Here is a 24,284-nt window from a genome sequence, read left to right on the forward strand (position 1 = left end):
CGGGAGGAGTAGGGTGGGCCGGAAAGTAGAATTGTATGTTTCGGTCTATGAGCAGTTACCTTCGCGTCTCTGCGGGTTCGCTCTGCGTTTGAAAGGCGCGCGGGGCCGGGTCCCCTTTTATAGCAGTATGGGCAGAGTGCCAAGTGTCTGCTGGGGCCTGGCCGCTGTGTAAGTGCGGGAAGAGACCTTGCAAATGAGAGGCGGCGGTCGCTATGCAAATGAGAGGAGCCCTGCCTCCTCAGCAGGAGGGCGAGCCCAGAGTGCCGACGACCACACCTGGCGGCGTCTGGCCAGAGTGGACATCGCGCAACGGGCTTCAGAGGACCCAGAGAGGCGGGTGAAAGTGTAGCCGGGGAGGCTGAGAATCTTAGGAGCTGGTGGGTCGGAGTGAGAGTGGGGTGGTGGAGACAGGAAGCAGAGAGAGGAAAAAAAAAAGATTGCAAGAGGAAAGAAGACTTCTGATCCCGACGGGGGCCCTAACCAGAGGTTGGACCGGGGCCTGGGGCCTTGTCACCCCATCCTTCCTGTCCATACACAGACATGCATCGCGGAGTACGAACGGCTGCGTGTCCTGGCCCCCGGCCAACCAGCCGCTTTCCTTTCCCAGCCTCTTCTAGGAGAAGCAGTCGGGAGGGTGGAAAGGGAGTGGGGACTCGAGGTTTGGGGCGGCCGCTGGGAGGCTCGAAGTAGAGTCCCGGCCGGGACGGACATGCCCCAGAAGACTTGGGGTCCGTGGGATTCTGTGGTCGGAGTTAGTTCTTCGATGGGATGGAGAGTGGGGACAAGTGTCAGTGCCCACAGGACAAGCTGCCACCGCCCCGGGAAGAGTGGCATGCGGGCACGGGTTTTAGCAATGCTTCTGAAGGCTTCGCTCCAGAAGTGGAAACCGCTGGCGCCTCCTCCCTCCGCGCTGTCTGCGGGCGTCGGGGAGCCGGCGTCTGTCCTCACACACCGCCTTTCGTCCCCCATGCTGCAGGCTCATCATGGTCCGCGCAGGACCAGAGGCACTGGTGCTCCTGGGAGCTCTGCTGACTGGACCCACGGTTCCGGCGGGTAAGCATTGGGCGCCCCTCGCTTCGGGTGTCGCTCAGTGCCTCCTGGGGACGAGGAAGGGGAGAACTGCGGTCAAGGGCCTCCCTGAGGCTGGACGGTCCGGTCAGATCGCAGCCTCCAAGCTGCGCAGGTGCAGCCTCTGGGTGGGTTTGAGGCCCCTCGGCGAGCCGGAGAAGCGCACGCTGAGGCCGGCGGGCGCCCGGGGTGTCGCAGGGAGGCTAGCACCGAGAGGACCACTCTCTGACCCACAGGCGGCCAGGACACACTGTCCCTGTCGTGGGAAGTGCAGCGCTACGACGGCTGGTTCAACAACCTGAGGCACCACGAGCGCGGCGCTGCCGGTGAGTCCGGGCGCGAACGGGAGGAGCCCCGCCAGCCCCGAGCTGGCTGCGGAGAGGGCGCCCGCGCGTTCCTGGAACCAGGAGACCGGGGGGCGGGGGGTCTCCTCGGCGCGGGGCGGGGGGTGTCTCCTCGGCGGGGGGCGGCGGGTCTCCTCGGCGGGGGGGGTCTCCTCGGCTGGGGGCGGGGGGTCTCCTCGGCGGGGGACAGGGGGGTCTCCTCGGCGGGGGGGCGGGGGACTCCTCGGCGGGGGACGGGGGGGGTCTCCTCGGCGGGGGGCGGGGGGTCTCCTCGGCGGGGGGTGGGGGGGTCTCCTCGGTGGGGGGCTGGGGGTCTCCTCGGCGGGGGGACAGGGGGGTCTCCTCGGCGGGGGGACAGGGGGGTCTCCTCGGCGGGGGGGGGGTCTCCTCGGCGGGGGGCGGGGGGGTCTCCTCGGCGGGGGGCGGGGGGTCTCCTCGGCGGGGGGTGGGGGGGTCTCCTCGGTGGGGGGCTGGGGGTCTCCTCGGCGGGGGGACAGGGGGGTCTCCTCGGTGGGGGCGGGGGGTCTCCTCGGCGGGGGGCGGGGGGTCTCCTCGGCGGGGGGACAGGGGGTTCTCCTCGGCGGGGGGCGGGGGGGTCTCCTCGGCGGGGGGTGGGGGGGTCTCCTCGGTGGGGGGCTGGGGGTCTCCTCGGCGGGGGGACAGGGGGGTCTCCTCGGTGGGGGCGGGGGGTCTCCTCGGCGGGGGGCGGGGGGTCTCCTCGGCGGGGGGACAGGGGGGTCTCCTCGGCGGGGGGCGGGGGGTCTCCTCGGCGAGGGTGGGGAGGCGAGGGGAGAGTGGAGCAAGGCTCCTGGACTTGTTGGGGACCGAGGGCTCCGACCCAGCCTGTCTCCCTCCTGCTTCCTGCAGGCGCCCGGCTGCAACGCCTCGTGCCGGCCAATTACGCCGACGGCGTGTATCAAGCTCTGGGGGAGCCGCTGCTGCCCAACCCGCGCCGACTCAGCGACGCCGCCGCGCGGGGCAGAGCCGGGCTGGCGTCCCCCCGCAACCGCACCGTGCTGGGGGTCTTCTTCGGTGAGGGCAGAGCGGGAAGACGCTGGGGTTTACCCACTGAAGCTCCTCGGCAAGTCCGCAGGAGACGGATCCGAGACTCCTGGCCACCTCCTCCCCACACACACACACCGAGCAGCACGTCCAGCCTCTTTTCATCGTAGGGGGATCGGGGTGTTGGTTCAGGGATATCTGCTCCCGTGTATTTTCTTTTCCTCCTCACTCCAAACCCAGGAGTGCCGCCGGCCCCCCATTCTAGGTAGATCTTAGGGACGGGGGGGGGGGGGCGAGGAGCTGATTGCGGAGCTTGCATTCGAACATCTGACTTTCGGCTCTTGAGAAACTTGTCCAAGGAAAGGGGCGAATCTCACCAGCTTGCACCCCTCGCCCGCAGGCTACCACGTGCTCTCGGACCTGGTGAGTGTGGAGAGACCCGGCTGCCCCGCCGAGTTCCTCAACATCCGCATCCCGCGAGGAGACCCGGTGTTCGATCGCGGCCACCTCGGGGACGTGGTGCTGCCCTTCCAGAGGAGCCGCTGGGACCCTAAGACCGGACAGAGCCCCAGCAACCCCCGGGACCTGGTGAGACTAGGCAGGCGGCCGGGCTCTCGGCTCCGGGTCGGGCAGGGTCGGGTGCGGAGAGGTTCCCGCCCGCGACCCACGAAGACCCACCGGGCTCTCCCTTCCTCGCCTCGACTACCGGACCCCGGGTCACTTGTCCGGTGTCCCCGCAGACGAACGAGGTGACGGGCTGGCTGGACGGCAGCGCCATCTATGGCTCCTCGCCGTCCTGGAGCGACGCGCTGCGGAGCTTCTCCGGGGGACAGCTGGCGTCCGGGCCGGACCCCGCCTTCCCCCGGGCCGCGCAGGACCCACTGCTCATGTGGAGCGCGCCCGACCCGGCCACAGGGCTGCGCGGGCCCCGGGGGCTGTACGGTGAGGACTCGGGGCCGCAGGGGCGCGGGAGGGGCGGAGCGGCCAGCGCGCTGGAGAACGGATTGGGGTCTGCGAGGTGGCGCTGCCCTGGGCCACACCGGCGCTCATGTCCTCCCCTGTGTCCCCACGTCGGATGCAGCCTTCGGGGCGGAGAGAGGGAACCGCGAGCCCTTCCTGCAGGCGCTGGGGCTGCTCTGGTTCCGCTACCACAATCTGTGCGCACAGAGGCTGGCCCGCGAGCACCCGCCCTGGGGGGATGAGGAGCTGTTCCAGCACGCGCGCAAGAGGGTCATCGCCACCTACCAGGTCAGTGGCGCGGCCCTCCCTATGGCCCCCCCTACACACAGAAACACCCGTTACAGGGAGGACACCCCTCCCTAGAGAGCTAATGTCTAGGAATAGACCCTGAAATGGTAAGGGGGAGCAAAGTGCCACTTACTCAAGAGATTTAGCTGTCCCCCCTAAATCCCATTCCTTAGGAGCTGGGGGGACAGGTCCCAGTGGCTCTCCTAATGACTGCCCTAGCCTGGTCGTCATCTCCCACTTAAGCTTTCCTTGGCTTTAGATCCCTCCTGGCCTTGCAGCTGGAACATTCACCTCCCCTTTTCTCTTTCTTGACCCTCAGAATATTGCTCTGTATGAGTGGCTACCCAGCTTCCTGCAGAAAACACCCCCAGAATATACAGGTGAGGGCATTGGAGCGGCAGGCACCTACCTGTGTTGAGGGGAGGTCACGGATAGACTTCATAGTGGGAAAGAAGACAGGTGGATGCATGTTATGGGAGGATGGGGGGATGGGTAAGGAGCTTATTTCTCTTATTACTCCCGAGGGACAGGGTACCGGCCTTTCCTGGATCCCAGCATTTCCCCTGAGTTCCTGGTGGCCTCTGAACAGTTCTTCTCCACCATGGTGCCCCCTGGTGTCTACATGAGGTGAGGAAGGGGCTGGCAGGTGGAAAGGGGACCCAGCACTGGCAGAGGTGGTGCATCTGGGGGCCTGGAGCCTTTTATACACCTCCACAGTGTCATGCGGGAAGGGAAGCAGAATTTGAGCTTCTGAAACAGGATCCTGGGAGAGGAAGTTTCGTCTTAACAAGGAAATCTACCCAGATCCTCTTAACAGCTGAACTTTAGCTCCTGAGAGCAGGATTTGTCCAGTAGCTTCATCCTCTTCCTTTCTTTCCTTCCTACCCTATGTGGACAAAAAGCATTTTCTACCTTCAATCCATACACATTGCCAGATCTCTGCTCTGTTCAAGGAAGTTCAAAGGCCATCCCTCAAGCCTGGCTAATACCCTCTGAGTCCCTCACCTCACTGTTCCATCTCGGCTTCTTCCCTGAAGACCCTTACCACATCCTTGATGCCCCATTTCAGAAACGCCAGCTGTCATTTCCAGAAGATCCTGAACAAGAATCATAACAGCTCCTCAGCTCTTAGAGTCTGCAACAGCTACTGGACCCGGGAGGTTAGCCTGGGGTCAGGGTCAGGGAAAGGTGGGCCAAGGTCAGTCTCATCACGCAGGCTGGGAAGAGCAACAATTCCAGTTCTTGAGTGTTGCTGCTCCAGGGCGGTGGGAGATGAAGGGTAGAGTGGTCAGAAAATTATCTGGGAAAATTTCAAGAGAGTTTGGGACTGGCCAAGGGACCTTTGACCTAAAGTACTGCAGTGGTCCCAGGTGAGAGTAACTGGGTTGTAGGAAGGGACCAGAAAGCCTATCTTGACTGTGTTGTTTACTTCCAGAATCCCAACCTGAACAGTGCTCAGGCAGTGAACCAACTGCTGCTGGGAATGGCCTCCCAGATTTCAGAGCGGGAGGACAGGATAGTGGTTGAAGATCTGAGGGGTGAGCTTTGGAGCCAGAGGAATGGGGACCCAGAGTCTGGGCAGCCTGAGGATTCTTCTGAGTTAATTAACAGGCAACTTAGGGTACCTACAATGCAGGAACATAGACACACATACTGCAAATAGCAATTAGAAGAAAATAGGCTTTGAAAATTTCCCCTCAACTTACAGTTTAGGGTTGTTTTCATTCTAAATTATTTATGTCTGAATATGTGGGGGAGGGGTGACATCACGATCTCTTTGGTGCTTAAGTCTCTAAAGGTTTTCCTCCAGCCCTGTCTTGAGGTTAAGGAGGTAAAGGCCAGGGAATCTTCTGCTTGGTAACTAAAACAGTCTTTTTTATTTTTTAGCAAGAGAGAGAGGCAACCAGATAGACAGGGACAGACAGGAAGGGAGAGATATGAAAGGCAACAACTCATAGTTGCAGCACCTTAGTTGTTCATTGATTGCTTTCTCATGTGTGCCTTGACTGGGTGGGGGTGAGGGGACTCTAGCCAAGCCAGGGTTAGGCTCAAGCCAGCGATCTTGGGCTTCAAGCCAGCAATCATGGGGTCATGTTTATGATCCCACGCTCAAGCTGGTGAGTCTGTGCTCAAGTCGGAGACCTCAAGGTTTTGAACCTGGGTCTTCAGCATCCCAGGCCAACACTCTATCCATTGTGCCACTGCCTGGTCAGGCCTAAATCAGTCTTGAGTCCTAGGGGAAGAGTCTTACCAGAAAAATTGCTTGTGATCACACATGATAACATTGACCCCATACCAAGGAAAGTTTGTTATGGATACAGGTCACATGCAGATAAGTACTGGGGTAGGGGGAGCAGTTAGTGCCAACAGCCCAATTCAAGGCTATTGGGCAAAGAAGGTTGAGGCAACTGAGCCTATAGTCTAGTCCTTTCTCTTTTTTAGATTACTGGCCTGGCCCTGGCAAGTTCTCTCGCACGGACTATGTGGCCAGCAGCATCCAACGTGGCCGGGATATGGGGCTGCCCAGCTACAATCAAGCTCTGCTGGCCTTGGGGTTAGAGACCCCGAAGAACTGGAGTTACCTCAACCCCAATGTGGACCCCGAGGTCAGGAATAGTGATAATAATCATAGCAGCTAAAGCTTTCCTGTGGCCATACTGTTCCAAGGCCTTTACACATGTAACTCATTTCATCTACGTTAAGAATTTTATGAAGCATGTACTGGTACTATTGTCCCCATTTTATAAATGACATAGTTGTGAAGTCAGTCATAGAGGCAAGATTTAAGACTTTTTTTATTGATTGATTTTCAGAGAGAGGAGAAAGAGAGAGAAAGGGGGAAGTGGGAAGCATCAACTTATAGTAGTTACTTCTCATATGGACCTTGGCTGGGCATTCTAGGTTGACGCTTTATCCATTGTGCCACCACAGGCCAGGTGGAGACAAGATTTAAATTCAGCCACCTGACTGCAGAGTATATTTCTCACCACGACATTGTAGCATTCCTGCAGGGTGGCCCCCCGGGGTGGGCCTTATTCCTGTAGGGCTCCTCCCTATGAGTTGAGTGACTCTGAAGTTGTTAATCCTTGGGGACAGGTAGTTTGGGTAATGATGTTCACAGGATATGGTCCTTAGGCAGCTGACAGTGGTTTCACCATGGGAAGGGACACACTGGTCCTCCCACCAGATTTGCCACCAACTGAGGGGGGTGTCAAGAAAGAGGAGACTCCCTCAGTTCTGAGCAGCAAGCCAAGTAGCTGATAGGGTCTTGTGTTTGAAGGGTGGGGCAACAAGAACTGCCCTCCCCGGGCACACACTCCTTACCTTCTGTGGCGCCCCAGGTGCTGCAGGCCACCGCCGCCCTGTACCACCAGGACCTGTCCCGGCTGGAGCTGCTCCCTGGGGGGCTGCTGGAAAGCCATGGAGACCCCGGGCCCCTCTTCAGAGCCATCGTCCTTGACCAGTTTGTGCGGCTGCGGGATGGGGACCGTTACTGGTTTGAGAATACCGGGAATGGGTAAGGCTTGTCTGGACCCCCACCTCAGTCTCCACCTCTGCCTGGGCCCAGACGCTCTGCCTGTGAACAGCCCCCATGGTCCCTTGATTCCCAGCTGGCAGCGTCCCCTCCCCAGCCCCTCTGGGTCTCTTTTCTCATCTGGGTCCTGGGGTCTGAGGTTGCTGGAAGCCTGCATCCTCTCCTCATCCCCACAATTCTTGGCTTTCTCCAACTTAGGCTGTTCTCCAAGGAAGAAATTGCAGAAATCAGAAACACCACTCTGCGGGATGTGCTGGTGGCTGTCACCAACGTGGACCCCAGTGCCCTGCAGCCCAATGTCTTTACCTGGCATGAAGGTGGGAGGCCAGGGAGAACACAGAGGTGGCTGCCAGAGAAAGCACCAAGGCTGAGAGTATCACCTGGTGCTGTCCAGGGAGCTAGGCAGCCCTTTTTTTGTCAGACTGGGAGGCCTGCATTAAGCTGTCTCCTCTAGTAGGGACTGGACTGATTTGCAGGCCACACCCTGTGGTCAATCTGGAGTGGTTATAAAAATATTATTATATTATTATATAGATGGGATATAGAAGGGGACTCTTTGAGGGGAACGTATTCCAGGGAAGTGAGACTGGGAGAGAGGAAGGTACCTGCTTCTTTACAGGAGAGAGGGAAGGATGCCTGGCTGAGAAGTGGGATCTTTAGGTTTTGAGATTTCTTTTGTGTGCCTTCTCCCTCAGGTGCACCCTGCCCTCAGCCGCAGCAGCTCACAACTGACAACTTGCCACCCTGTGAGCCCCTGACCGTGTCTGACTACTTCGAGGGCAGTGGTCCTGGTTTTGGTGTCACCATTGTGGCTCTCTGCTGTCTTCCGCTAGGTAGGCCCTTCACCACCTCACTCATCTCTCTTCTCCTGTCTCCCCCATTCCCACAGACTGTCCCTGCTCCTCATTACCTGCTGACTTGCAGGGCTAGTTCCTTGGTACATTGGAAGCCAGGCACAGTGGGCCTTGAGAAGGGCGGGTAGCAACCAAGGCTCAGTGAAGCTGCAGGCAAGGTATACCTACTCACTGGCTCCTTCCGATCCCCTTCAGTGAGTCTGCTTCTCTCTGGGGTGGTGGCCCATTTCCGAAGCCGAGAACGGAAGAAGTTACAAAAGAAAGGCAACGAGAGTGTGAAGAAGGAGGCAGCCAAGGATGGAGTACCAGGTGAGATGGAGCTGAGGAGAAGGGGGCAGACGGGAGCCCTGGAAGAAAGAGCCAGGTCACAGATGTGGGGAGATTGCAGGTTTTGGGATGGCTGCTCAGGCTGTTACAGTGCAGCTGGCCTCAGGGCAGGGGTGGGGGACTTCTGCTGAACTGCTTTGCCCAATTATCTCCTCCCCAGCCATGGAGTGGCCAGGCCCTAAGGAGAACAGCTACCCCATCACCATTCAGCTGCTCCCAGACAGGCGCCTGCAGGTTCTGGATAGGCGTCTCTCTGTGCTGCGCACCGTCCAGCTGCGGCCCCCGCAGCAGGTCAACCTCATCCTGTCCAGCAACCGCGGACGCCGCACCCTGCTGCTCAAGATCCCCAAGGAGTATGACCTGGTACGGCCCAGCCTGCCTCCCCTCTCACAGCAAGTCCTCTCAGGTCACCTGTCCTCAGCCACAGAGCTCACCTCTGAGGGCTGGCACTGGGAAAGGACCTTTTTTCAGAGGTCCTTTGACTCAACCTAAACCTCCTTCTGACCTTCTTGGACCACTCACCTGTTCCCAACCTGGACAGATAGGGGCACCTTTTTTCTCCTACCACCAACCTCAGTTCCTTTGAGGAGAGGCTGAACTGCCAGCTCGAGCTCTGAGCATTGTCTCAGCCTCCCTCCCATCCAGGTGCTGCTCTTTAACTCCGAGGAGGAGCGAGGCTTCTTTGTGCAGCATCTACAAACCTTCTGTGGGCGCTGGGCGCTGGGCCTCCACAAGACTGAGATGGGCGAGAACGAGCTGTTCAGGAAGGCTGTGACCAAGCAGCAGCGGGGCCGCATCCTGGAGGTCTTCTTCAGACACCTTTTTGCTCAGGTGATGTGGCTGTGCCTTTTGGAGATAGGACCAACCCCGGGGTTGGAGCGAACGTTGGCCTGACAGGACTCTATGTGGGGTGAACTAAGCTTCTGCTCTGTGAGCTGGAGACAGACAGTCTTGGTTGAATCCCAGCTTTGCTGCTCACTAGCTGTGTGACCTGAAGCAAATCACATCACCTCTGCTCTATATTTCAGTTTCCTCATCTAGAAAACAGTGTGTTAAAATAGGATCCATTCCTTGGTTTGTTGTGAGGATTCAGTGAGACAGTCCATACCAGTGGTTCTCCAAGTGTGGCCCCTGGACCAACAGCAATAGCCTTACCTGGAAATTTGTTAAAAATGCCACTCCTGCCTGACCTGTGGTGGCGCAGTGGATAAAGCGTCGACGTGGAAATGCTGAGGTTGCCGGTTCAAAACCCTGGACTTGCCTGGTCAAGGCACATATGGGAGTTGATGCTTCCAGCACCTCCCCCTTTCTCTCTCTCTGTCTCTCTCTGTCTCTCTCTCTCTCTCTCTCTCTGTATCTCCCTCTTCTCTCTAAAATGAATAAATAAATAAAAATGCCACTCCTCAGCAGCCCTCTCCCACCCCATCCCTTACTCCAGACCTAGTGAATCAGGAATTCTAGGGTTGGGGCCCACAAGCCTGCCAGGGGATTCTGATATATTCCAAAATTTAAAAAATAAAATAAAAAATTGTTCTATGTAGTGTTTAGTCCAAATGCTTGGTACAATAGGTCCTCTAATAACGTCATTTTGTTATAACATGGATGAGATGACATATGAACTTAACTGAAGCTTATATCAATGACTGTATGGTAAAATTTGCTTTGTTATACTTTGTTTTGCTTAAAGTCACAGAACCTATTGATGATGTTAAGTGAGGACTTAACTGTATATTGTAAGCATTTAACAAATGGTTGTTACATGTATATGACTTAAAAATTTGTTGCACAATGTGCAGATAGATACCAAATCAGGTACATGGCAGCCTGTCTGAACCGGCAAGAGAACATATGGCTGGCCTCCTGCTGCCTGCCCACCCCTGTCTACTACATCTCTCACTTTGCATCTCCAAACTCTGCCCTTCCCTGCCCCCACCCTCTGCCCCCTACAGACCCAGTATCATTCCTCCACTTGCTGGATCTTGGATCCAGGGAGAAAATGGGTCAAATGCTAGAGATTCAAGTCACCCCCTCTACAGGAGAACAGAGGTCCAAGTCAGTGTATCTGAAGATCAGGAATAGCCATCCTTTCAGAGTTGGATTTTGGAGAATTCTGAGGGGTTCCCTGAACTGTGTCCAGCCAGGCTTCACTTCCTTCTCTCCCCCCTCTGCTGCTGCCCGGGTGCAGGTGCTGGACATTGACCAGGCGGATGCAGGGACCCTGCCACTGGACTCATCAGAGAAAGTGCGAGAGGCCCTGACATGTGAGCTGAGCAGGGCCGAGTTTGCTGAGTCCCTGGGCCTCAAGCCCCAGGACAAGTTTGTGGAGTCCATGTTCTCTCTGGCGGACAAAGACGGCAATGGCTACCTGTCCTTCCGGGAGTTCCTGGACATCTTAGTGGTCTTTATGAAAGGTAAGGGGATAGTGGGCCATCGGAGGAGCCAGGGGTCTTTCAGCAGAGAGGCAACCTGCATCCCCCTGTTCTCTTCCCAGGTTCCCCAGAGGACAAGTCCCGCCTGATGTTCACCATGTATGACCTTGATGCAAATGGCTTTCTCTCCAAGGAGGAGTTCTTCACCATGATGCGGTATGGGCTGGGGCTGGGGCTGGGGCTGGGGCTGGGGCTGGGTCTGCATCTGGGGCTGGAGCTGGGGCTGGGGCCCGGGCTGGGGCTGGGCTGGGTCTGGGTCTGGGGCTGGGGCTGGAGCTGGGGCCCGGGCTGGGGCTGGGCTGGGTCTGGGTCTGCATCTGGGGCTGGAGCTGGGGCTGGAGCTGGGGCTGGGGCTGGGCTGGGTCTGCATCTGGGGCTGGAGCTGGGGCTGGAGCTGGGGCTGGGGCTGAGGCTGGGACTGGGCTGGGTCTGGGTCTGCATCTGGGGCTGGAGCTGGGGCTGGAGCTGGGGCTGGGGCTGGGGCTGGGGCTGGGCTGGGTCTGGGTCTGCATCTGGGGCTGGAGCTGGGGCTGGAGCTGGGGCTGGGGCTGAGGCTGGGACTGGGGCTGGGGCTGGAGCTGAGGCTGGGACTGGGGCTGGGGCTGGGGCTGGAGCTGGGGCTGGGGCTGGGGCTGGGGCTGGGGCTGGAGCTGGGGCTGGGGCTGGGGCTGGGGCTGGGACTGGGGCTGGGGCTGGGCTGGGTCTGCATCTGGGGCTGGGGCTGGGGCTGGAGCTGGGGCTGGGGCTGGGGCTGGGGCTGGGGCTGGAGCTGGGGCTGGGGCTGGGGCTGGGGCTGGGGCTGGGGCTGGAGCTGGGGCTGGGGCTGGGGCTGGGGCTGGGGCTGGGGCTGGAGCTGGGGCTGGGGCTGGGGCTGGGGCTGGGGCTGGAGCTGGGGCTGGGGCTGGGGCTGGGGCTGGGGCTGGGGCTGGGCTGGGTCTGCATCTGGGGCTGGGGCTGGGGCTGGAGCTGGGGCTGGGGCTGGGGCTGGGGCTGGGGCTGGGGCTGGGGCTGGGGCTGGAGCTGGGGCTGGGGCTGGGGCTGGAGCTGGGGCTGGGGCTGGGGCTGGGGCTGGGGCTGGAGCTGGGGCTGGGGCTGGGGCTGGGGCTGGGGCTGGAGCTGGGGCTGGGGCTGGGGCTGGGGCTGGGGCTGGAGCTGGGGCTGGGGCTGGGGCTGGGGCTGGGGCTGGGGCTGGGGTCCGGGCTGGGGCTGGGGCTGGGGCTGGAGCTGGGGCTGGGGCTGGGGCTGGGGCTGGAGCTGGGGCTGGGGCTGGGGTCCGGGCTGGGGCTGGGGCTGGGGCTGGAGCTGAGGCTGGGGCTGGGGCTGGAGCTGGGGCTGGGGCTGGGGCTGGGGCTGGGGCTGGGGCTGGGCTGGGTCTGGGGCTGGGTCTGGGTCTGCATCTGGGGCTGGGCTGGGGCTGGAGCTGGGGCTGGGGCTGGGGCTGGAGCTGAGGCTGGGGCTGGGGTCCGGGCTGGGGCTGGGGCTGGGGCTGGAGCTGGGGCTGGGGCTGGGGTCCGGGCTGGGGCTGGGGCTGGGGCTGGAGCTGAGGCTGGGGCTGGGGCTGGAGCTGGGGCTGGGGCTGGGGCTGGGGCTGAGGCTGGGGCTGGGGCTGGGGCTGGGGCTGGGCTGGGTCTGGGTCTGGGTCTGGGTCTGCATCTGGGGCTGGGCTGGGGCTGGAGCTGGGGCTGGGGCTGGGGCTGGAGCTGAGGCTGGGGCTGGGACTGGGTCTGGGTCTGCATCTGGGGCTGGAGCTGGGGCCCAGGCTGGGTCTGGGCTGGGTCTGGGTCTGCATCTGGGGCTGGAGCTGGGGCCGGGGCTGGGGCTGGGACTGGGGCTGGGGCTGGGGCTGGGGCTGGGGCTGGGGCTGGGGCTGGGGCTGGGGCTGGGCCCTCCCAGTACCGAGACTTCCTGATATTTTGAACAGGAAAACAGGTCAGGTCAGAGGAAGGTAGATGAGGAGGCAACCTGCACTGCTAGCCGAGCCGGCCCTCAGGGCATCCCAGACTCTCAGAGTAGCCAGCTTCAAAAGTTTCCCAGCCAGGTCCCTGTCTCCAAGAAGGTCTATATCTGTGCTGCCAATACCAGCCAGAAAATTCTTCCTCCCTAGTTCAAACAACAATAACAATAAGAACAACAGCAAATCCACAACCAACCCCGATACGACCACTAATAAAGTCCTCTAACTCCTTCTGGATGCATTTGGATCTTTGTGAATTCTACAGCATGCCTAACACTGCTTTACACAGTGAAATAATTGATAGATGGATGATGGATGACCTTGATCACTCTTTCAATATCAATCACTGTGACAGGCAGCAGGAGAAGCACGGAAAGTTCCTCTATTTTCTAACCCTTCTCTCTTACTGCTTCTTAAGCCCTTTCAGATTGTAACGTCCTGATAAAGATCAGTTTTGAGACTTCTTATTCCTGAAGACAATGCTCCAGTACCATAGTTCCCTTCAACTCCATAAGTACAGGGTTCATATCTCTTTGTTCCCTGCTGAATGCACCTCCTCCACATTGTGATGGGCAAAAACAGGCACTTGATGTATAGTTAACTGAGTAAGATGACATAAATGAACAAGTGAATGACTAGAATGCATATAAGAGCCCAGATTCTTTTAACTTTTCTACTCCTTTAAACCTTTCCATTGACTTCTGCATTTCATTTAACTGCCTCATCCCTCTTACAGTCCAGGTGATACAACTGGACAGGGGCTTCTAGAAGGGCTAGGGTGAGGTGAGCTGATTGCAGTCTGTGCCTTGCTGGCTGTGCCGTTGCAGGCCTAGGCTGGAGCAGGGCCTAGGGAATTTAGAGACGGTCCCTGCCCCCAAGGGATGAGCTCCCATCTTCTCATCCTATACTCAGTGTGTGGGGGAAAAAAATCGAAAGCCATACCACCATGAAAATGCCTGATCTGGTCTGATCTGGGAAGCTAAGCAGGGTCTCCCTTGGCTAGTACTATACTCAGTGTGTGGATCCTGTTCAGTCTCGGTGGGATGATGTGTTTTTTTAAAGTGATGGCAGTGCTATTGTACTGTGTGGGAGAACTTCTTCTTCCAGACTCATACAAACTTGCATAGGTTTGTTTTGTTTTGTCTGGAAGGACAGACTGAGAAAAGAGTATGGCCACTACTTCCGCCACTATGGGTGCTTGACAGCCATTGCCGCTGCATTCTCTCCCCTCCTGCTGTCAGTGCCCCACTAGACTGTGAAAGGGGAGGCCTAGCGATGGTGTAGGAGGCATCAACACAAGACAGTGGGCAGAGAGCCTGCCGTGCGAGAAGGCCATGGCATACCTGGGCACATCCCTACACTAAGTGGACATTCATCCCAGCTGTAGATGCCTCCCTGTTTGAGGGCTGCTACCTTTAATTGGTCAAGGTCACTTTTAGTTTTGTTTTGCCTTTGGAGCCTGTGGCCACCCCACCCAGCTTAGTGTCAGGTGCAGACTGGATGAATACCTTCGGTGCTATTTCCCGGGTCACTGGTAAGCCCATTAGATCATCCAGAGTCTGCCCCACCCTGCACCTGCCTGAGCCTGACCTCACCGGGTGACAGGCTGCTCTGTCTCTGGTCTTCCTCCAGGTCCTTCATCGAGATTTCCAACAACTGCCTGTCCAAGGCCCAGCTGGCGGAGGTGGTGGAGTCCATGTTCCGAGAGTCGGGCTTCCAGGACAAGGAGGAGCTGACGTGGGAGGACTTCCACTTCATGCTGCGGGACCATGACAGTGAGCTTTGCCGCATGCAGCTCTGCGTCAAAGGTGGAGGTGTGTGAGTATGTAAGGAATTGTCAGAATCAAGGAAGGTTGTGTTCTCAAAATGAGAGTTCTTGATGCGTAGGAGCCAGATCTCATTTCTCTCTCAGTCCTTGCTACACAGCACAGAGCCAAGCACGTATAATTGAGGGCGTCACATACAGCTGTGCAGTTTGTGCCCTCCACAAAGTGCCCACGGAGGGTTCAAGAGCGAGCTGAAATCCAGCCTACATGCTGCTCACCAAGCCAAGTGCATTGGTCTGGGGTGTGTCTGACCAGAGTAAAAGGCACTACTTTCTTTAGACAAAGGATCTGCAGGCCCAGGCATCTGCCTGGGGGTGGGGGGTCCTTTTTTTAATTGCACAGACTTGCCACATTGTCTAGCAGTGGCTGGGCTGTGTGCAGTGGGTACTCAGAGTGGCGAGTGAGGGGAACAAAGCTGGAGCAGACCTGAGGACCTGACCAGGTTACTGGCAAGCGCCGTGGCAGCCTTCCCAGAGGGGCAGTGGTGGAGGGACAGTCTGCCATCTCGTCCCACCCTAGTGCCCCCCATGGGAAAGCCGGTCCAGCCTCTTGTTCTTTTCTGCAGGTATTAAAGACATCCTTCGACCAAACATTAGTAGTCGAGTCTCATTCATCAATAGGATTCCTGAGGAACGGTGAGAAGGAATGGGGCATTGGGAAGTCCCTTTGGCCGGGTCCCCTGCAGAGGAGTGGAGGAAGTAGTGCTGGCTGAATCTGACCCTGAGGTCAGTCATTGACCTCTGAAAGTAGCTTTTAGTGCATAGCCAGCCCGAGCCCAAATTCCAGCTACCTCCCACGCCCTCTGCAGCTAGCTCAGAAGCCTGGTACTCTCCCTGCCACTCCAGGACAGAACCATCCTATAAACCAGATCATATTTCTTCATTCTGCCTTGCTTCCTGTCTGCTCCTTTCTGACTAGTTTTCTGGGAAGGTTGCAAGGGCAGGATAGGTCCTAGGATTCACCCGTACTCCACCCCACCCCATTCCCAAGCTCTGACCTGAGAGGTCTTCTCCTGGCTGCAAAAACAAGGGGAGAATTAGCCCAGTTTTTCTCCCCTCAGCTTCTGTTCCCAGGGATTGGGGCTCCCTGCCTCTGAAGCCCCAGAGCTGGGAGGCTCTGGACTGAAGAAGAGGTTTGGCAAAAAGTGAGTGTGTCCTAGACTGCTGGGCCCAGGAAACATGGGGAGAGATCTCAGGGTCTCTGGGCCCTGCCCACACCACCTTGACACACAACGGACCATCTTGAGTCTCATTCCATTTGTACCTAACCTGAGAGAGTCAAATGATCAATATCCTAATCTTCAGCCTAGAGTGTGGCACTCAGATACAACACCCACATGGCTGGAAGGGGTCTCCTGGCTCCTGCCTGCTTTGGGCATAGCAGTGAGGCCTGTACAGGAGCCAGAAGAGGGAAGGACAGAACAGACAGGAGGAAGGGGAGGTAGAGTAGTGGAGGGGACAGAAGAGGAACGGGTGGAACAAATAAAGATGAGAAGTGAAGGTTTGGGGATTGGGAGTCTGCCGCCCAAAGGCTTTTCCCTTCCTGTGTTGTGGCCTATCCTGACCCCCATAAAGTCTCCAGGTCTCTTTCAAGGGGCGGCACTTAGGGAAGGTGAGGGTGCCCCGGCCTTATGGCCACCCTGCCTCCCACTGCTGCAGGGCCGTGGCGCCCCCTCCCCGGCTGTACACAGAGGCTCTGAAGGAGAAGATGCAGCGGGGCCGCGGGGCCCAGAAGCTGCGGCAGTACGAGCGCTTTGTGGAGAACTACCTGCGGCACATCGTGTGTGTGGCCATCTTCTCCGCCATCTGTGCCGGGCTGTTCGCAGAGCGCGCCTACTGTACGAGCTCCGGGTTTCGGGTAGCGGGAGGGGCAAGGGAAGCCCTCTGGTTGCTGTTCCTGCTCCTCAGTGTCCCTCCCTGTCCCCAGACTACGCCTTTGCCTCGCCACCCTCGGGCATTGCACAGACCACCTTTGTGGGCCTCATCCTGTCGCGCGGCACGGCTGCCAGCGTCTCCTTCATGTTCTCCTACATCCTGCTCACCATGTGCCGCAACCTCATCACCTTCCTGCGAGAGACCTTCCTCAACCGCTACGTGCCCTTCGACGCCGCTGTGGACTTCCACCGCTGGATCGCCATGGCTGCTGTTGTCCTGGCCAGTATGTGGCTCCCAGGCAGTCTCCTCACTGCTGCTACCCTCTGGGTCTGGCTGTGGGGGCGAGTGGAGCTACTTATTCTTCCATCTCTCCCCCCTGTTCCTCCCCCTCCCCCCTGGGGTTGGACGTGGAGTTGACCCTGGGTGGTATCACGAATAGTCTGTTTCTTTCAGTTCTGCACAGTGCTGGCCATGTGGTCAACGTCTACATCTTTTCAGTCAGCCCCCTCAGCCTGCTGGCCTGCATCTTCCCCAACGTCTTTGTGAATGATGGGTCAGTTCTGGGGAGGGTCCCCTAGGGACACCTGGGCAGGCCTAAGAGTATAATAGAAAAGAAATAGATGGCCCTAGACACTCCACTCCCTCAGTGGGTGAGGGTGAGATGCCAGCCTCCTTGGGAAGGCTCAGAGGTGGTTCCCTTGCCCTCAGGAAGGAAGCTGGCTGTGCTTGGCCGAGAAAGGAAATTAGGACATGAAGTTGGGGACTCTTTCCCACGTGTACCTGACATACATCTCAGCCTGCCATCCATTTACTGGCAAACATTTATTGAGCACCTTTTATGTGTCAATACAGGAGCCAGAGAATAGGGATGCCAAGATACATGCCCTCACTCAGTAAATAATACTTACTGGTCATTTACTATGTGCCTGGCATTGTTTGAGCATAAGGATAGGGCAACAAGCAAAACACACACCCCTACCCTCATGGAGTTTGTAGTACATGAACCAAGCACTAAAGGAAGCAAAGATCAGCCACAGTCGGAGAGTTCAGGACAACACAGGAGGAGGAATTACAGAGAGAGCGGAGGATGGACCTGCAGGAGACTGAGTACCATGTCTCTGGGAACGATGGCCAGCCATCTGGGTGGAGACCCGGTACCAGCTGTCTGGGCTGGCAGGAGCAAAATCATGTTGTGTCAGTGGTGGAGCCCCTCCTGTGCCAGCCAGAGCCTCCATGTGCCTTTGTCCCACAGGTCCCAGCTTCCCCAGAAATTCTACTGGTGGTTCTTCCAGACAGTCCCAGGTAGGGAGTGGGGCTGTGTGAGGGGCCTAAACTTCTACTTTTGTCTTTATTTTTCCATGAATACACACCTGTGTATAATGGTCCTAGGTTCCCTTTCTAGCCTCTAGGACAAACTACAGATGCAGCCCCTTCAGTCAAGTTGTCCTTGGGGCCAGGGAAGGATGAAGGGGGTCAAGGAAGGAGGGCAGAATGGAAGGAATGCTCTGTTGTATTCTCAACCCAGGCTGAGGTCCTGAGACTCTTCTCTGTCCCTGCATCCCATATCCCCAGGTCTGACAGGGGTGCTTTTGCTCCTGGTCCTGGCCATCATGTACGTCTTCGCCTCCCACCACTTCCGGCGCCGCAGCTTCCGGGGCTTCTGGCTGACCCACCACCTCTACATCCTGCTCTACATCCTGGTGAGGGAGTCCTCTGGGCAGGGACTAGCCCTGGGGCAGGGGTGAGCACTCCTGATGGCTGGGGGAGCTGGCTGAATTGGACCCAAGATCTCACACTGAGTCCTTGAGATCTGAAACCCCAATCTCTGAAGCCAGTGCCATTTGCATCCACCCAGCTCAGGCCCAGAGCCCAAGCAGGAAGTGTCTGGGCTAGGGGCAGCAGGAAGGGGGCCTGGCTAGGCCTGCACTATACTAACTGGCATGTCTTTAGCTCATCATCCACGGCAGCTTCGGCCTGATCCAGCTGCCCCGTTTCCACATCTTCTTCCTGGTCCCGGCGCTTATCTATGGAGGGGACAAGCTGGTGAGCCTGAGCCGGAAGAAGGTGGAGATCAGCGTGGTGAAGGCGGAGCTGCTGCCTTCAGGTACCAGGCCTGACCTGATCCTGGTGGGGAGCATTGGAAGGCTGCTCAGGGCATGTGGGGAGACAGCTTCTCAGGCCTCCTGACTCCCATCTTGGCTCCTGATAACCTCTATGGGATACCTGCAGCTTTCCTTATGCAAACGCAGCCCCTGGAGGACTTGTAGACAGTGAGAAGTGACTATGAGAAGAGGCAGCTGAAAGTGCAGACTAAGGGATTTAAGGACTAGAAAGGCCCTCGTGTGTGTGTGTGTGTGTGTGTGTGTGTGTGTGTGTGTGTGCGCGCGCGCGGCCTCGACTGCCCCTTTTGGCAGAACAACCCCCTTTCAGAGTCAGGCAAATGGCCTGATTGCAAGTCTGTTGTTGAGAGTGAGTGTTAGCTAAAGTGGGAATTTGCATTTGCATCACTGTAGAGCAGGGGTCTCAAACTTGAGGCCCGTGGGCCGCCAAACAATTTTGTGTGGCCCGCAGACTAATCCACGAAGTTCAAAATATTTTGGATAAAATTAAGTAAGCCTAGGGGCCTACTTGTATTTTTCATTTCTCTAGCATCCTAGCTAGATATTAGCTTAGTTAACAGCAGTTGTGATGCGAACTACAGTTTCTGGTTGTTTTGTGACACTGAGTAAACTGCATGTACAATTGTGCTTGTTGTACTGATTTTTTTGTTTTGTTTTCAACTGCAGTGAGGAAAGTGTTGCGTAACAGTTGCCTTTTGTAGACCTAGTGTGGCCCGCCGAATGGCTGTGATCTTGCTCTGCGGCCCACATGCTGAGTTGAATTTGAGACCCCTGCTGTAGAGGGTGACAGACACAATTTTAGGTGTTTGGGAGCCATCCAACCTTTAGGACTTACCTAGTAAGAAAATTAACTTCATTTCAACTTTATTTCAATCAAGATCACTTAAAGACACAGTCTCAGCATGGTGTGTGTTGCCTTTTGCACTCTCCAGTACTTGTGATCTCCTTTTTCAATAAGGAGAGAACAGGCTTGACGCTCAGCTGTGTTCAGGCCATAAAGAGTATCCAGCAAAAATTTAATAAAACACGGTGCTTTCTATTTAGAGCACATGATACTGGTTTTCCACCTGCCTTAGTGACCTAAAGCTTCTTGTCAAGAAGCTTGTCAAGGTAACTCAAATGAAAAAGTAAGTCAATTTAAAGAAAAACATAAATGATGGTGCAGGGGATGTGCTGATATGACCATAACAGTGGAGGTTTGGTAAATCCTGAGATAGTCTGTGGGAAACCCAAGGTCCCCTGACCCAGTAGTCTTGTATTTAGGACAGTGGTATCAGACTTGAGCCTTTGGGGGGGGGCACTGGAACAGGGAAGCAGAGAATCCCAGCTCTCAGGTTACCCAGGAAACAGAGGAGGGGTCCCCCAACTCCCAGTCCCAGGAACCCCATTTGCTCAGACCATGTGACTGTTCTCTGTGCCTCAGGCATGTGGAGAGGACAGGGTACCTGCCAGTCCTCAGGTACCAGAAGCAAGCCTTCTAATCCCTGCCCTTCTCTGCTCATGACCCCCCAGGAGTGACCCATCTGCAGTTCCAGCGGCCCCAAGGCTTTGAGTACAAGTCAGGACAGTGGGTGCGGATCGCCTGCCTGGCTCTGGGGACCACCGAGTACCACCCCTTCACACTGACTTCTGCACCCCATGAGGACACACTCAGCCTGCACATCCGGGCAGCAGGGCCCTGGACCACTCGCCTCAGGGAGATCTACTCACCCCTGACGGACGGCTGTGCCAGATACCCGAAGGTGCCTATCCATGGGAACCACTTTTGGGGCTCTGGCATTGGCAGAATTTTCCTTGCCCTCTCCCACCCTGAGACTAGAAGCACTAGACACCCCAAGGCCAGGCTTGGAGGGGACTGGGTGCCTCAGAAGAGGCTAGGATGTACCTGAATTCTTCTTCTCCTTGCCCCTCCCCCCATTTCTAGTCTCAGAGCTGGGGGCAGGGCCAGGCTCATATCATTCCCCCTTCTGTTGGCAGCTGTACCTGGATGGACCATTTGGAGAGGGCCACCAGGAGTGGCATAAGTTTGAAGTGTCAGTGCTGGTGGGAGGAGGCATTGGGGTCACCCCCTTTGCCTCCATCCTCAAAGACCTGGTCTTCAGGTCATCCTTGGGCAGCCAAATGCTCTGTAAAAAGGTGAGTGTCTCTCTCATTTTTCAAATGAAGGGCAATAGATGGACTGATTGTGTTCCTGCATCACAACAGAGTAGCATTAGAAAAAGTCCCTGGCTCATAAGCACTTGGTCTGCCTGGGCCATTTATATACAGTTTTCCAGATGCTAAGTGTTTTGAGAGAGGGTAGGAAGTGTAGTCAGAAGGGACTCTGCTGGGATCTGTCCATTAGAAGCCTTGGATCGAGCTTGTAGGTCCTGACATATGTTCAGTGTCTGTGGGTCTGGGGCTTCCCAGCCTCAAGGGAAGGCATCTGGAGTGGAGGAACCTTGAACTGAGTCCTAAGCTCCAGCCATGTGTCCCCAGATCTATTTCATCTGGGTGACACGGACCCAGCGGCAGTTCGAGTGGCTGGCGGACATCATCCGGGAAGTGGAGGAGAATGACCGCCAGGACCTGGTGTCCGTGCACATCTACATCACCCAGCTGGCTGAGAAGTTCGACCTCAGGACCACCATGCTGGTATGTCAGAGCCAGCCAGGCAGGATGGGTTGGTCACCATCTGGGTGAGAAGCCGACCCTGGCTCTGCCTGGCTCTGACCTTCCTTCTCCATTTGTCCCTCCACCAGTACATCTGTGAGCGGCACTTCCAGAAGGTGCTGAACCGGAGTCTGTTCACGGGCCTGCGCTCTGTCACCCACTTTGGTCGCCCCCCTTTCGAACTCTTCTTCAACTCCTTGCAAGAGGTCCACCCAAAGGTTAGTCCCACCCCCACCCATCCGAAGACTCTGGTCTTCCCCTGCCAGGACAACCTGACCTTCAAACACCCTGTGGCTCTATCCTGAGTGGAGAGCTCCCCAACCTGGATCCAGGATAAGGTCAACAGTTGGAAGAAGGCTTCAAGCCCCACCCACCTTCCCACTCCCAGTTCACGTCTCCTCCTCGAGGTCTGGGGATTGATACCCCGTCATTCCAGCCAGGCCTGAGATGAGGCTTCCTCCCAGGAAGTGAGCCTCTCAAGCCTGCAGGCCTCTTCTCTCTGCAACCACTCTCCCCCCAAATGCTTGACAGGTACGAAAGGTCGGGGTATTCAGCTGCGGCCCTCCAGGAATGACCAAGAATGTAGAGAAGGCCTGTCAGCTCATCAATAGACAGGACCAAGCTCACTTTGTGCACCACTATGAGAACTTCTGAGCCCGCGCCTGCTTTCCCTCGCTGGACCAGCCCGCCACTGGTTTCTGTGTCAGAATCCACCTCTGGCTTCAGCTGGAGAGCTGGAGCCTCTCCCTCATTATCCACCATACCCCATGCTCTGAGAAGGTAGAGAAGACCCTGCTACTCAAGTCACTGCAGGTTGTGGCGGACTAAGTGGGGAGGAGACAGGCCCTGCCTTGTGACAGCTGTGGGGGTAAAGCGATACAATAGCATTTGCCTCTAATAGGTCCCCATGTCTGGTTTTCTTCCACAAAATTGATGTGTTACTTTGGTATTTTCTTGCCCTAGGCATTTGAGAGAGGACAGGTGGGGATAAAATAAGACCAAGTGAGAATCTCCTGAGAGTCCAGTTCAGCTGTGATGTCTTGAGCCTGGACAGCCTAAGTGCTTTAATTCAGTCTCTGAGGCCTTTTCCCTCCACCCCAACTTCCACCTCCACTCCTCTCTGCTCCGAGCAGGTCAGGAATTCTGAGGAACAACCTGGAAACAAGGATGTCTCCCAATCCCTGATGTTCCTGGTGTCAGCCAGCAATGCCCACTGTCTTGACCTCTGGGCAGGCCCTCTCTGAGCCCACTGGATCAGACCTAGCACACGGGCACCCAGGGAGTCCAGCCTGTGGGCCAAACACCCAGAACCCCTTCTCAGTTCCCCACGTCCACAGCAGTTGGATAACCAGCTGTCTTGATTTACCAAGACTCTCCCCATCTTCGCACTGAAAGTCTCTTGTCCTAGGAAACCCCTCACTCTCAGGCAAATCTGGACAGTTGGTCACTTTACACAAGAGTCACCTCCAATTTTGGCTCTTTAAGACCCTTCCTTTTTCTCCTTCAACTGGCTCTTTCCTAAAAAGATGAGCTTTATAGGTTTTTTAATTTAGGTATAATTTGCATCAGCAAAGTGTATAAATCTTAAAGTTACCATGTATCTGTGTTACCACTACCTTTACATCATCCCCAATACTGATACTTTTATAGCCCTTCCAGTTGGTCTTCCCTAACTCCCAGAAGCAACCATTGCTCTGATTTCTCCAGATCAGTGTTGTTTATACTGGATGTACTCTTTCAAGACTGGCTTCTTTTACACAGCACAATTTCTTTGTGATTCATCCATGTTGTATGTATCAATAGTTTGTTCATCTCTACTGCTTAATTGTATTCCATTCTAGAGATGCACCACAGTTTGTTTATTCATTCTTCTGTTGATGGACATTTGGGTTGCTTTTAGTTTTTAAAATTTAGGAACAAAGCTGCCCTGACTGGATAGCTCAGCTGGTTAGAGCGTTGTCCTGATACACAGAGGTTGTGGATTCAGTCCCAGTCAGGACACATGCAGGAACAGATCGATGTTTCTCTCTCTCTCCCTCCCCCTTCCTCTCTCTCTAAAATCAATAAATAAAATAAAAATAAATAAAATGATGAATAATGCCTCTATGTTTATTCTTGTACCTGTCACTTGGTGGAAATGATGCACTCATTCCTTGGGGTTATATCTAGGAGTGAAATTGCTCAGTTATAGAGTTCTCCAGCCAACAGGACCTATGGCAGGGAGCTTTAAGCCATCTCCAAATCCCTACCCCAGGCTGTTCTCGTTGGTCCTACCCTACCTCTTCTGACAGGCCAAAGGCCTTTGGCTCTCAGCTCTTTATATTGAAGGAAGCTCTGATGGAACTGGAAGGGCACTGGATCAAGAGCTGAGAGACCGGAAATCTAGTGTCAGTTTTACCCCTACGTGGCTACAGAGAAAAACCCCTTCCCTTCTCTGAGTCTTTTTCCACATCTATTAAATTGTCTGTGTGAGTATTAGGATGTCAGATAATGATAATGGCCCAGGAAATTATACAGATGAGAAAATGCATGTATTATGTGCTGATCTTGGCTTACTGATAACAAATATTGTGGCTGGACCAGCCCTCGTGGTTCTTCCTGTGATTGTAAGATGCTCTCAGCAATAACCATCAGGAAACTTTGAAGAGACAAGGTTCTTGGAAATTACATGGCATACCTGGGGCTGCACAGTGAGGTCATGAGTAGAGAGAAGAGAGCCTGGGGTTGTTTTTATTAGAGTCAAGGGTGAGGGCCCAGGGTGTCACATTCAGTGAATTTAAAACATTAAAAGTGGGAATTTGAGCCCTGGCTGGTTGGCTCAGTAGTAGAGCGTTGGCCTGGTGTGCAGGAGTCCCGGGTTCGATTCCCGGCCAGGGCACACAGGAGAAACGCCCATCTGCTTCTCCACGCCCCCCCCTCCTACCTCTCTGTCTCTCTCTTCCCCTCCCACAGCCAAGGATCCATTGGAGCAAAGATGGCCCGGGCACTGAAGATGGCTCCATGGCCTCTGCCTCAGGCGCTAGAATGGCTCTGGTTACAACAGAGCGACGC

The 24,284-nt window shown here is 56.3% G+C and overlaps 1 protein-coding gene across 3 annotated transcripts; it reads left to right on the forward strand.

Moving 5' to 3' along the window:
• Positions 1-43: 43 nt before the first annotated feature.
• DUOX2 (dual oxidase 2) lies at positions 44-23,331 on the forward strand. Of its 3 annotated transcripts, none has more exons than XM_066344047.1 (34): positions 44-168; positions 977-1,053; positions 1,305-1,394; positions 2,280-2,444; positions 2,815-3,002; positions 3,155-3,356; positions 3,496-3,662; positions 3,982-4,042; positions 4,193-4,289; positions 4,732-4,822; positions 5,098-5,200; positions 6,105-6,268; positions 7,004-7,179; positions 7,396-7,514; positions 7,893-8,030; positions 8,247-8,360; positions 8,539-8,741; positions 9,024-9,209; positions 10,564-10,789; positions 10,870-10,963; positions 14,394-14,575; positions 15,153-15,222; positions 15,648-15,731; positions 16,246-16,424; positions 16,514-16,744; positions 16,915-17,014; positions 17,714-17,763; positions 18,034-18,161; positions 18,412-18,565; positions 20,094-20,323; positions 20,559-20,717; positions 21,060-21,215; positions 21,323-21,451; positions 21,765-23,331. In XM_066344047.1, exons 1-34 carry the CDS (start codon positions 128-130, stop codon positions 21,885-21,887), a joined length of 4,677 nt encoding a protein of 1,558 aa, XP_066200144.1. In that variant the 5' UTR covers positions 44-127; the 3' UTR covers positions 21,888-23,331. The 3 variants fall into 3 exon arrangements, with proteins under 3 accessions (XP_066200144.1, XP_066200146.1, XP_066200145.1); XM_066344049.1 differs by lacking the exon at positions 44-168 and adding an exon at positions 220-377; XM_066344048.1 differs by lacking the exon at positions 44-168 and adding an exon at positions 221-486.
• The last annotated feature ends 953 nt before the right edge of the window (positions 23,332-24,284 follow it).

This window comes from Saccopteryx leptura, chromosome 6, assembly GCF_036850995.1.
Source record: "Saccopteryx leptura isolate mSacLep1 chromosome 6, mSacLep1_pri_phased_curated, whole genome shotgun sequence".
Taxonomy (NCBI): Eukaryota; Metazoa; Chordata; class Mammalia; order Chiroptera; family Emballonuridae; genus Saccopteryx; species Saccopteryx leptura.